Genomic DNA, 12,286 nt, shown 5'->3' with positions numbered 1-12,286 from the left:
CAGGAATTTGTTCATAGTTTAAAAAACTATAGTCTGGCCCTCCAACGGGTCTGAGAGCCAGTAAACTGGGCCCCTGTTTAAAAAGTTTGAGGACCCCTGCGACTACATCTTTAAAGATGTAGACTGCCACAGCCTTCTCCCATGAGCAGCTGATGGGTTAGAACCATTTACCTGTTGGTTATCAGTCCAACACATAAACCATTGCATCCCTCGGGCTCTGTTATGAATATAACAAAATCTGTGAACACAGTAGGCCTATGAGACAGTTTTATTTAAGGCCCATTGTGATTAGTAGGTTTATTGTGCCAACCTGACCAACAGGAACAGGTAGGATTAATAAGGTCACAGTTTGATTGGAGGGCAAAGAGATAAATGGCTCGGCAAGACTCACCCCTCTCTCTCTTGCTCTCTGTTGATGGGATGAGCGTGAGGCTGCTTTAGCTAGTTCTCTGCCTCAACTTGTGAGCTATACTACCTGGGGGAACCCCAACCCATGGATTGTGTCGCTAGAGCTTGAGGTTCCTTCGAGACCTGCTTTGCCACGCTTCTGGTGTGTACCTTGCTTGAGCTTGAGGCTGGTGGATCCTGTCGGCTTGCATTGCTTGAGTTCAAATTCCCATCTGGGTCTGTTTCACTAAGCTCCTGAGCTGCTGACTGTTGGTGACCTGCCCTGTTGTTTGCTGCCTGTGGACAGACTGCCTGCATTGCCTGAGGGAAGATCCACCTGTCTGCTTTCTTGCCCTAGGACCCAGCAGCCCTTGTGAGTTGAAGGATATCAGTATATTAACTGTTCCACAGAAGTGAGTTGAACTGAGCCCTCTATACTGCTGTGTGGACTAAATTCCTTCACGCTGTATTAATCTATCCGTGTGTGTGTGTGTGTGTGTTTATAAGTGTCCTGGTTTTCTCTAGAGAACCTTGCCTAAAATCCTCATTTTCAAATATAATTTTCAGAATTCACAACATGAAACTTTCTATAATCTAAAAACACTGAAATGAATTACACTAAATTGAAACACTGAAAATAGTTAAAAGTATTTTCAAAGCAATGACCTTTTAAAAAATATTTTATTAGGGACTCATACAACTCTTATCACAATCCATATATACATCAATTGTGTAAGGCACATCTGTACATTCTTTGCCCTCATCATTTTCAAAGCATTTGCTCTCCACTTAAAAGCCCTTTGCATCAGGTCCTCTTTTTTCCCCCTCCCTCCCGGCTCTCCCCTCCCTCATGAGCCCTTGATAATTTATAAATTATTTTGTCATATCTTGCCCTGTCTGACATCTCCCTTCACCCCTTTTCTGTTGTCCGTCCCCCAGGGAGGAAGTCACATGGAGATCCTTGTAATCGGTTCCCTCTTTCCAACCCACTCACCCTCTACCCTCCCAGTATCGCCCCTCACACCCCTTGTCCTGAAGGTATCATCTGCCTTGGATTCCCTGTGCCTCCAGCTCCTATCTGCACCAGTGTACATCCTCTGCTCTATCCAGACTTGCATGGTAGAACTAGGATCATGATAGGTGGGGGGGAGGAAGCCTTTAGGAACTGGAGGAAAGCTGTATTCTTCATTGGTGCTACATCACACCCTGACTGACTTATCTCCTAGACCCCTAGACCCCTCTGAAAAGGGATCTCCAGTGGCCGACAAATGGGCTTTGGGTCTCCACTGTGCACTTCCCCCTTCATTCACTATGGCAAGATTTTTTTTTTCTGATGGTGACTTATACCTGATCCCTTCGACACCTTGTGATCACACAAGCTGGTGTGCTTCTTCCATGTGGGCTTTGTTGCTTCTGAGCTAAATGGCCGCTTGTTTATCTTCAAGCCTTTAAGACCCCAGGCACTATCTCTTTTGATAGCCGGGCACCACCAGGTTTCTTCACCACATTTGCTTGTTCACCCGCTTTGGCTTCAGCAGTTGTGTCGGGAGGGTGAGCATCATAGAATGCTAATTTAATAGAAGAAAGTATTCATGCATTGAGGGATTGCTTGAGTAGAAGACCAAGGTCCTTCCGCCACCTTAATACTAAACCTATAAATATAGGCACATAGATCTATTTCCCCATCCTCATATATATATTTGCATATGTACACGTCTTTGTCTATAAATGCCCTTTGCCTCCTAGCTCTTTCCTCTATTTCCCTTGACTTGTTCCACGAGGTGTCATCTCTTTTAAACCAAAGTAGTTTTCCTCCTGACTTCCAAGAAAATAAAAACAAAGTTCTAAAGACTACATAAACATCGTGACATTTCCTTTTATACCCAGGGAGAAAATAAACTTCTACTTAAAAAAATTATTCCTCAAAGTTCAAAGACAAAAATGTGGTCTGGACCCATGTTCACTGCAGCACGATCTACAACAGCAGAAAGATGAGAACAATCTAAATGCCCATCAAGAGGAGAATGTCTAAACCAACTATGGTCAAAATGCACAAAGGAATTCTAGGCTCCTTTAAATAATAATGAAGGGTATACAAAACACCTCATCCCATGGATGAACCAGGAGGGCATCGTGCTGAGAGAAATTAGTCACAAAAGGGAAGCGATAGGATGAGATCACTATTGTAAATTATGGAGAAAGTTTTCACACTAAAAGGAACATTACTTGATGGTTAGGTGTGTAAAAGAAGAGAAGTTAGTGGCTAAAAAAGAGCAGACGTGTATTAACTTGGGTAAATGATGTCCGCAGGGCAAGATACAGGGAAAAGTACAAGAGTTAAAGGTAACCAAGGTGAAAACTGTTATATACACAATCCTGCAATGTCAATGCTTTAGGAATGATGCACAGCAGACACATGGGCTGAACAGGCATGGGATGGACACTAGGAATAAATATGTGTGTGTATAATAACTAAGATAAAAAATAACATAATAAAAACAAATATTCCATATATATGCTTGACAGAGGACATTTGTAAATAAATATTTATTTTTGCTGTACATTTATTCCTAAATGTGGTGGAGCAAACAGAAACGATGAAGTGAAAACTTCTTGGATCAACCAGGCACCTTGGAAGTATGAGTCAAGGTCAACTGACATATCCTAGTCCACAGAGACAATATTGTACATCCTGTTTTGGTGAGTAGCACCGGGGGTTTCAAAGCTCGTGAGCAGCCATCTAGCATGCAGCTATTGATCTCTCCCCATCTGGAGGAAAGAATATGAAGATTCCTGGAGACAGTCAGTCCATTGGACTAACAGACGGCATACACATCAAGGTGCATGACCCAGAGACCAGAAGAACTAGACAGTTCATGGTCGCCACCACCAACTGCTTTGAAAGGGAAAGTAGAAGGTTCTGGATCGCACAGAAGAAAAATGTGAGCCCAACTCAAAATCATTTTTAAAAAATGACCTGGCTTGCTGGTCAGATAAAGATTGATTTATCAGATGGAGCAGATGACCCTCAGTCACGCTTCAGGTCTGGAAGTGAACTCACCTCCGTAAACTCAATTTTGTGACAAGCCATACAAAGGTCAATGAGGGAATAACACTAGGCAGATATGTGAACCTTAGAATAGTCAATCCTTTGAGATTTTTTTTTTTAAAGGCAGCATTTATCCAAGGACAAGTTCAGAAGCGTTAGGGAAGGAAGTATGAAGAAACAAGAAATCCAGGGAGAAAGCAGCATAGGTGGTGTTGCAATGTCTTGATTACAGTCAATGGCATGCAACAAAATGTGCATGAATTGTTGAATGAAATCTCCGATCTTTCTGTAAACCTTCCTACAATTCACAATAAGATGAACCAAGAGACCGGGAGGAAGTTATAATTGGCGAAGGGAAGGGCAGGGGCTTCCCTACATGAAGTTCAACTTCTTTTTGTTCAATTGTTTCTTTCTTTCTTTTCCCCCAGTCATTTTATTGGGAGCTCTCACAGCTCTATTGTTCTACTTCTTAATCTGGATTGGGGATACACCGGTGTGTTCATGCGATGACAGTACCCTGAACTCTACTCTTCTATACTTTATCTTTCAACAAAAGAAAGTAAAAACAAATTAAAAAACACTTCCCTATTGCACCTAAAGCGTGGACTACAGGAAAGGTTGTGTAAATGTATGAGATATATATGATGGAGGAAAAGGGAAAAAATACATGTTCCAGGTTTTCATAACAGTTATGAAATCATCACTCTCAAATATTAAAAGTTGGAAGAGAACTGGGGAGATGCCCCTGGACACACAGATGATGTGGGCTAGGCAAGGCCCAGAGAGCTGAATTTCAGAAAAGTGCTTCAGTTAAGTTTGATGAAAACGCATCTAGGGACCCAATGAACTATCTTAGGGAGGTGAAATTATTTTCCTTTGCTAGAAAGACCTAGAATTGCTCTAAGAACCATATTACGAGGCTCCTGAACCTCTGGTCTACTTAACACCCAAAGCCCCCCCCAACATAAGACTGCAAAATATTTTAATCCCGGTATAAAGAAATTTCAAGTTTTGTTACCTTGCCTTAGTAAGCTTATCAGTTTTGTTGTTGTTGATTTTTTATTCTTATTATTGTTATGATTTTTTCCCTAGAAAGTAGCCCTGGGGATTCCAACCTGCTTTATTTGCATATTTCCAGCACAGCATTCATGTATTTTTTGTTACTTACTAAATAATATTTATTGCAAAGAAGTGAAACTGGTGCTAGAGGTATGGGTGAGCTTTCTAGAACTCAGGTCCTTTTCCAAGTCCTACCCCCCCCCCCAAAGGTACACTTCCTTTCTAGCCAGTGTCACTGTCCAGCTGAATGAAGTGATAGGTGCCACACAGGGCAGCATCCATGGATGATTTCGTTTCCTTAGCACACGATCCAGCCCAGGGTGATTTCAGGAAAGCTTCTGTTTCTGAGCAACTGCTCAATGGCGGCAACAACAAGAATAGCAATGAATATTGAAAATAATTCAAGGTGTGTTTCTTTTATGTGTGCATAAATTACAGTAAATTAAAGGAGGATTTAGGAAAACTTTTTGAGAAATAGCAATTTTAGGTAGGCAATTGTGAGGAAAATAACTATCATGCAAGCCAACGCCACGTGGTTCTTCCATAGGCCCCAGGATGAGAGATCGATGCCCTGGTTCACCAAAAATTCTTCACCAGTACATCTGAAATTCAACAAAGAGGGAACATGGTTTTATTCTTGGCAGCTGCCAAACTTTGCTCAATACATTCACTGCTCTTTTAACAAGCATACAGATTAACTAAGTCCTTAATCATTATCCCATCATCTATCTAGATATATCTATATGAACTCTTCTCCAAACACTGCAATGGGATTGGAGTAACACATATTTTTAAAAGATGAGGGCGTGGGGCACTGATGTTTCAGGGACTTTCCCAAGTGTCTGGCCTTTCTAAATTCATCTGCCTCCAAGTGGACAATGCTGCTCTCTTCCAAGGGCAGACTGCAAGTAGTTTTCCTGTTCCCCACTGGTGGAGAACACTTGAGCAACCAGAGGGCATCTATGCCCTTGACTGAGATCATCAGAGCTCTCGCTAGATATAATGGCCACCAGAAACCAATACAGCAGCCATCCCATCTAAGACAAAGAATACAGACTTAGAGTCTAAAACGAGGAAAAGAAGTCAAGTGTTTCTGTCAGGGCCATCCTTTGTCAGTTCTTGCAACAGGGCCACACAGGGCACCACCCATACAGGGGCCAGATATTGCCAGCCCTCAGGCTTAAGCCGTGTGCAGCAACTGGAACAGAGTGGAATTGCCTGGCCTTGGCACAGGCTAGGAAACTACCTCTTACAAAACCCAATACAGCCAAAATTATTGTCTGCTGTCATTCTCTGTATGACTCGAAATACAGTAGTTCTATGTTCTATAGAAGTAACTTCTTCCTTCAGCATAGGAGGATGAAGCCTTGACTTATGTCACCATGAAGCCTATGGAGGCTCTTCCTTATCCAATCCCATTTTTCCCGTACCCTTTAGTCTGTCCAAGGAGCCCTGGTGGTGCAGTGGGCTACCTGTGTGGCTGCTAACCACAAGATCAGCAGTTCGCAACCACCAGCTACTCCGAGGGAAAAAGAGAAGGCTTTCTGCTCCCATAAAGATTTACAGCCTCAGAATTGCAAAGGAGCTGTTCTTCGACTCCGTCCTATCCGGTCGATGAGAATGGGAATTGAGGCAATGGCAATGGGTTTGCAGGCCCTCCTGTCCACCCAGTTGGTAGTGCCTGTTTTGACAAACGAGCGCTGGTGGTGCTGGGCGTTAGACGTTGAGACTGTGAGCCACCAGATCGGCAGTTTAAACCGCCGGACACTCTGCAGGAGCAAGATGAGGCTGTCTGCTCCCGTAAAGATTGACAGTCCCGGAGATCTTATGTAAGGCTGCTGGAAGTCAGAATCAACTTGATGGCAGTGGGTGTTTATTTTGTTTGAGGTATGTATGACAAAGATAACACAGCCACCACATGCAAACAGGGCTGAATAAAAGACAAGCTTTCTTCATGGAGATCTTTTCCGGTAATCGTTCAAAGCAGTGATTTGCCCTACAAATAAGAATTCTTTCTATTCCCATGAGAAATTCAGCACACTTGCATTTTTCCCCTCCAATTAACTAAGGATCATTAACATCAAGTCATTAACAACAACCATAGAAAAGGAAGGTGTTAATTCAACTGGCAAAACAATAGCCTCTAATTTTATTAAAATAGACAATTCTGTTTTAAAGACAATACAAAAAATGGGATTTCTTTCTCCATTTACTGTTTCTCTAGAGGGTACAGTCTTTGAGAGGCAGGATAACAAGTCCATTTTTTAAAAGAAAGCAAAGATTTTGATTTCATGTTGTCTTCCAAATGCAGAGGAGAAAGAAGCAAGTATCAGGTTTTTATCAGAGGCCTGGTGGTTATATGTTGGGCCACTAACCTCAAAGGTCAGCAATCTAATAGCCAGTCCAAGGGAGAAAGATAAGGCTTTCTACTCCCATAAAGAGCTAACAATCTTGGAAACTCACAGGGGCAGTTCTACCCTGTGCTATAGGGCCACTATCTGTTTGATAGCAATGATTTTGTTTTTGCTCTTGTGTGGCACGGTGGTGGTAGGGTATAGGCGGTAGGCTATTAAGTGGAAGGTCAGCAATTATAACCCACCATACAGTCCTCAGAAGAAAGACAAGGCTGTCTACTCCTACAAAGATTTACAGCCTTGGGAACCCCTGATTGCATCACTGAGAGTTAGGACCCAATTTCAGTGGGTTTGGTTCTTTGGATTAAATGCCACTGCTGCTTTTTAAGGTCTTCCGACTGGCCCACATGGGGCTAAGAGTTATCCACATGCAGTTCAGATCAAAATGAAACTCCAATCGGTGAATCAATTGTGAGCCTTAGCGACCTTGCAGGAAGCAGTAGAATTGCCCCCACAGGTGTCCAAGGCTTTACATCTCATGGAAGCACATGGCCTCGTCTGTCTCTTGTAGAGCATCTGGGCGGGGCTGAGGGGGGGGGGATGAATGGCCCATTGTTTGGTTGGCACTTGGTAAAGTCTTTAACCACTGTGCCCCTAGGGCTCCTCTCCTAGGTCTCTACAAGGAGCAGTACATAAGAAACATTTACTCAAAGGAAATAGACTTTTCAACGTACAAAGACTTGTCATTCGCTACACAAGGCACTAGACACGGGCAGTATCTGATTTTATGGAGGAGTAAACTTGAGCTCTGAGAAGAGTTCAGTGATCCTGAAAGAAGTCAGACCAGATCTAAGGACAGGATCCTTTCCAGGGCAAGCTATAGTAGCCAGCAACCCCATGTAATTCTTAAGGGATACTTACATTGCAAAGTCACAGGTATTGTTTGTTGTTTCATTTAAGCCTGGGCAGAACTGTAGTCCCACAAATTCATTATATTCTAAAGCCTACAACAAAATGGGGGAGAGAGACGAAAAGGTCAACAGGTATACATTTCAAATATTTCCAAATAGTTATCAATCATGATTATTTGTACTGTTAATTTCATATACTAGGTAGGTTTCACATTCACAGACTTGGTCACATTATAGCAATGGTGATCAAACTGCCAACAGTTGAAATGTTGGCTTCTAATACCAATGAAACAAAGTAGTGGTCAAAACACTGGCCCTTTTCTCAATGTTGTCATCCCCTAAATACTATAATGAAATAATATATCAGTGCTCCATGAATACTGCTCATTCATGTCATCAATCTTTTGTATAATTATTGTTTGATTTTCATCAAAACTAGTTATAATTCTTGGACTCTAGAAACTCAGTTATACCAGGGTGTGATAGGTAGGTTTATTGTACCAACCTGACCAAAAGGAACATGTGGGATTAATAAGGTCGCAGTTTGATTGGAGGGCAAAGAGATAAATGGCTCGGCAAGACTCACCCCTCTTTCTCTTGCTTTCTGTTGATGGGACCAGCATGAGGCTGCTTTAGCTAGTTCTCTGCCTCAACTTGTGAGCTACACTACCTGGGGGAACCCCAACCCATGGATTGTGTCGCTAGAGCTTGAGGTTCCTTCGAGACCTGCTTTGCCACGCTTCTGGTGTGTACCTTGCTTGAGCTTGAGGCTGGTGGATCCTGTTGTCTTGCACTGCTTGAGTTCGATATCCCATCTGGGTCTGTTTTGCTAAGCTCCTGAGCTGCTAACTGTTGGTGACCTGCCCTGTTGTTTGCTGCCTGTGGGCAGACTGCCTGCATTGCCTGAGGGAAGATCCAGCTGTCTGCTTTCTTGACCTAGAACCCAGCAGCCCTTGTGAGTTAAAGGATCTCCAGTATATTAACTGTTCCACGGAAGTGAGTTGAACTGAGCCCTCCCATCTTCTGTGTGGATTAATTAGCTATTATATTCCTTTGTGCTTTATATATTTGCCAGAAAATCACAGCAATCTTTATTGCTGTGAAACAAAAGTATCAAAAGCAAGCAAATGAACAAAAGAGTATCAATGCATGAAGGTACTATTTATTTTCTAAAAATCATTTTATTGAGGGCTTGTCAAATTCTTATTACAAATCCATATATCTATTGTATCATGCATATTTGTACATATGTTGCTATTATTCTTTTCTAGACAATCACTTTCCATTGAGCCCTTGGTATCAGCTCCTCATTTTCCCCCTTTCTCCCCACCCTCATGACCCCTTGATAGATTATAAATTATTATTATTTTCATATCGAAGGTACTGTTTCTTGGCATGTCTTCCATGTAGGCCCATCAACTTCTGAAGTCTGTGTCTCCACCTTATTTACAACATATCAAAGTGCCAGTTTTAGCATCCTGAACGGACCCAAATTATGTGCTTTCAAGGGTTGAGTTTTGAAAATAAAAGGAGTCTGAAAGAGCAAGATCAGGGCGGTAGAGTGGATAGGATAATGTTTCCCAAGGAAATTCGTGTAAGACAACCCTTACTATCATCGAAGAATGAGCAGGTACATAGTTATGATGGAAAAAAATTACTGAGTCATTTTCCTAACCAATATGGTTTCCATTAAAAAAGAAAAGAGGTCTTCATAATAAGGCCCCATGATAGCCTTCTATCCTTCTAGAAAATCTATCAAGATGACCCTTAGACACCCCCTTTAACAATTGCCATACCTTTTGAGCTGAGCCCTTGGCCTTGAATTTAATTAGCCCAGCAGATTCCCTCAGAAGCCACAGCTTTGATTGGGCTAAGACAAGCACATTATGGAGAGAATTTGTCCATAGTCATCTGCTGATCTCAGAGATCAGTTTTGTCTTCAATACACAAACAGGTCCATAGAATCAATGTTTTCTGACTTACCCTTATACTATATTAAGATAGTTTGGGCATCCTGAAGGACTCCAATCATGTTCTGTTTAAATGTCCTTTGAGTTTTAGGAACAAAAAGAAGTCTGAAGGGGCAAGAGCAAGGCTAGAGGGTGGATGGGGTAAGTAATATAGAATCTTATTGTATCTTCAATATAAAAAACTGTATTTTCACCTTCCAATTTCCCATTCATTTTCTATTTCACTGAAAGCTAACAATTGTTTTTTTTCTGCATCAGCAATTGCTGACTCTTTCTTCTTCACCATGAATTATCTCCCTACTCTGCACTTCCCTCAAACAACAATATGACAACTGAGCAATACTACAAGTGATGATGCTAGACAACTAAGAAAGGCTTATTCATTGTTCCCAAGAAGGAGGCTCCTGAAGGGAGGATCTTCATAGCTCATGGCCAGAGACAAAAGGCAGACTTTCTTTTGCTTGTTCTTTGCTTAGAACCCAAACTTAAACACACATCGCAGTATCCAGACACAGAAACACTTACCGCAAAGCCATATCGGGGAATGCTTAAGTACTGAAGCCATGAGAGCCAAGGCACAATGGTTGTGAGGTTCACCAACAGCCCTGAGAACATCTACCAAAGGAAAACAAACACCCAGAGTCAGAACAGATGGGTCACTCGGCAGCACGGTGTAGTGGTGGCTGTGTGGCACGATGCGCTCTTCACGCTCCCTCGCAATGATGTCTGCTTGAAGTCAACTCTTTCTGGAAGTTCTTGGCATTCAATCAAAGTATGTAGCATACCTTCCTATTTATAACACTTAGAGAGTTGGGACTGTCTATGCTTGAGATACTAGACTCGTCATCTTTACTTTTTTTTTCTATTCTTTGGAAGCTCCTAATAGTCCCGATAGCTCTTCACCTTTCTTTGTGCCTGCAGACAACAGAAGGTCAGTAAGCAGTGAGTAGCTTAAAGATGAAAGAGCCTCTCAGTGGGGAAAATGGTTAAGTACTCAACCACAAGCGCAAAGGTGGCTGGTTCTAACCCACCTAGGGGTGTCTCAGAAGACAAGGTTGGCAACAGACTTCTGCAATGCCAGCCACATCCTTGAAAACCATTTGGAGCATTTTACTCAGCACACTTAGCATCACCACAGATTCAGAAAGGACTTGATGGCAACTAACAACACGCATCGCACCTCAGCAAGCATGGTTCTCTCAGAACACATAACACACCATGGCCCAGGTCTCTCGAGGCCCTTTTGATCCCTGTACCACAGCAGGGTTTGCCTTGACCATGGCTTGCATTGTCTCTCCGCATGATTTTAAGAGTAATTCGGATTTCAGGATGCAGGTCTAAGAAGCTCACGGAGACTGGAACTGGTGCAGAGCAACTAATAGTCCACAGTCCTGTTGCATAAACTCAGTCAATAGGTTCATCTATAGCCATCAAGAAGTAGTACCACATTGGAGATGCCAAGGCGGTCCCTCCCAGCAAAAGGCTAACAAGTACTATGAGATCCACAGGACACTTCTCATAGCTGGCACTGGTGCTAACGGTTCAGATGGTCAGTCGCTAACAGAAGGCCTACAAGTCTGGGTTCCCAGAGGTGCCCCAGAAGAAAAAGCCTGGTGACTACTGAAGAATCAGCTGCTGAAAACCTTACAGTGCCCAGTTCTACTCCTGACACACATCAACTGATGACAACTGGCTACTAGTTTTAGTTATTACTAGTCATGGTAGCATAGTGGTTACTTGTTGGGCATCAATCCATGAGGTCAGCAGTTCAAAACTACCAGCCTCTCCAAGGGAGAAAGCCAGGGCTTTCTACTTCCATAATCAGTTATAATCTCAGAAACTCACAGGGGCAGTTCTAGCCTGTCCTCTATGGGTCAGCAAGGACTTGAAAGCAGCAAGTTTGGTTTGGGGATATTTTACTCATATATGAAGGGCCCTTGGTGACACAATGGATAAAGTGCTCAGCTTCTAAATGAAAAGTCAGGGATTCAAATCCACCAGTTGCTCCCTGAATAAAAGCCCTAGTGAAGAGCTCCAGTAAAGATTACAGCCTAGAAAATGCTTTTGGGTGGTTGTGCTTTGTCCTCTATGGGGTCACTAAGAGACAGAATCAACTCAATGGCATACAGCCACAGAGAGAGTATGTCACGGGGCATCAATATGCAACAGGGCGCCCTTCCAGGCTCTGCTCTGTTCAAAATTCAGCTAAAATGCCCAAATAGGCACCTACAAAAGTAAATATATCTGCTTCTCAAAAACTGGAAGTGCCAGTTAATATACAGAGGCACAGCGCTGAAATTTTGTGAAATTTACACTCTAAGTAGAAACAGTGAAAATCCAAGATGAAACTTCTAAGATGTTAACTTTGGGTTCAGAAAATAAAATCCTACCATCTGACATAAGGAGCAGAGCTCTTCTAGGGTTAATTCTCATTAAACAAGAACAAGAGAAGACACACAACCGCCATATAGGAACAGGCATCCAGTGACAAGGTTGCTGGAGAGATTAGAGGACTTTAAAAAGTTCATGGAAACATCCCTTATCTTTCAACTCCAT

At 42.5% G+C, this 12,286-nt stretch overlaps 1 protein-coding gene across 2 annotated transcripts in view; it reads right to left on the bottom strand.

Annotated features, from left to right (window-relative positions):
• Positions 1 to 1,254: 1,254 nt before the first annotated feature.
• The window catches only part of ABCG2 (ATP binding cassette subfamily G member 2 (JR blood group)), a 78,597-nt gene continuing 67,565 nt past the window's right edge, over positions 1,255 to 12,286 (bottom strand). For both annotated transcript variants that reach the window (XM_075544030.1, XM_075544029.1), the window contains exons 14-16: positions 10,256 to 10,345; positions 7,771 to 7,853; positions 1,255 to 5,097 (exon numbers count right to left, since the gene is read on the bottom strand). In XM_075544030.1, the coding sequence (XP_075400145.1) occupies positions 4,950 to 5,097; positions 7,771 to 7,853; positions 10,256 to 10,345 (321 nt within the window). In that variant the 3' untranslated portion in view covers positions 1,255 to 4,949. The remainder of the gene's footprint in view (positions 5,098 to 7,770; positions 7,854 to 10,255; positions 10,346 to 12,286) is intronic.

The sequence above is a fragment of the Tenrec ecaudatus genome, chromosome 3, assembly GCF_050624435.1.
Source record: "Tenrec ecaudatus isolate mTenEca1 chromosome 3, mTenEca1.hap1, whole genome shotgun sequence".
NCBI classification, from domain to species: Eukaryota; Metazoa; Chordata; class Mammalia; order Afrosoricida; family Tenrecidae; genus Tenrec; species Tenrec ecaudatus.
This window is presented reverse-complemented; position numbering and strand designations above follow the sequence as displayed.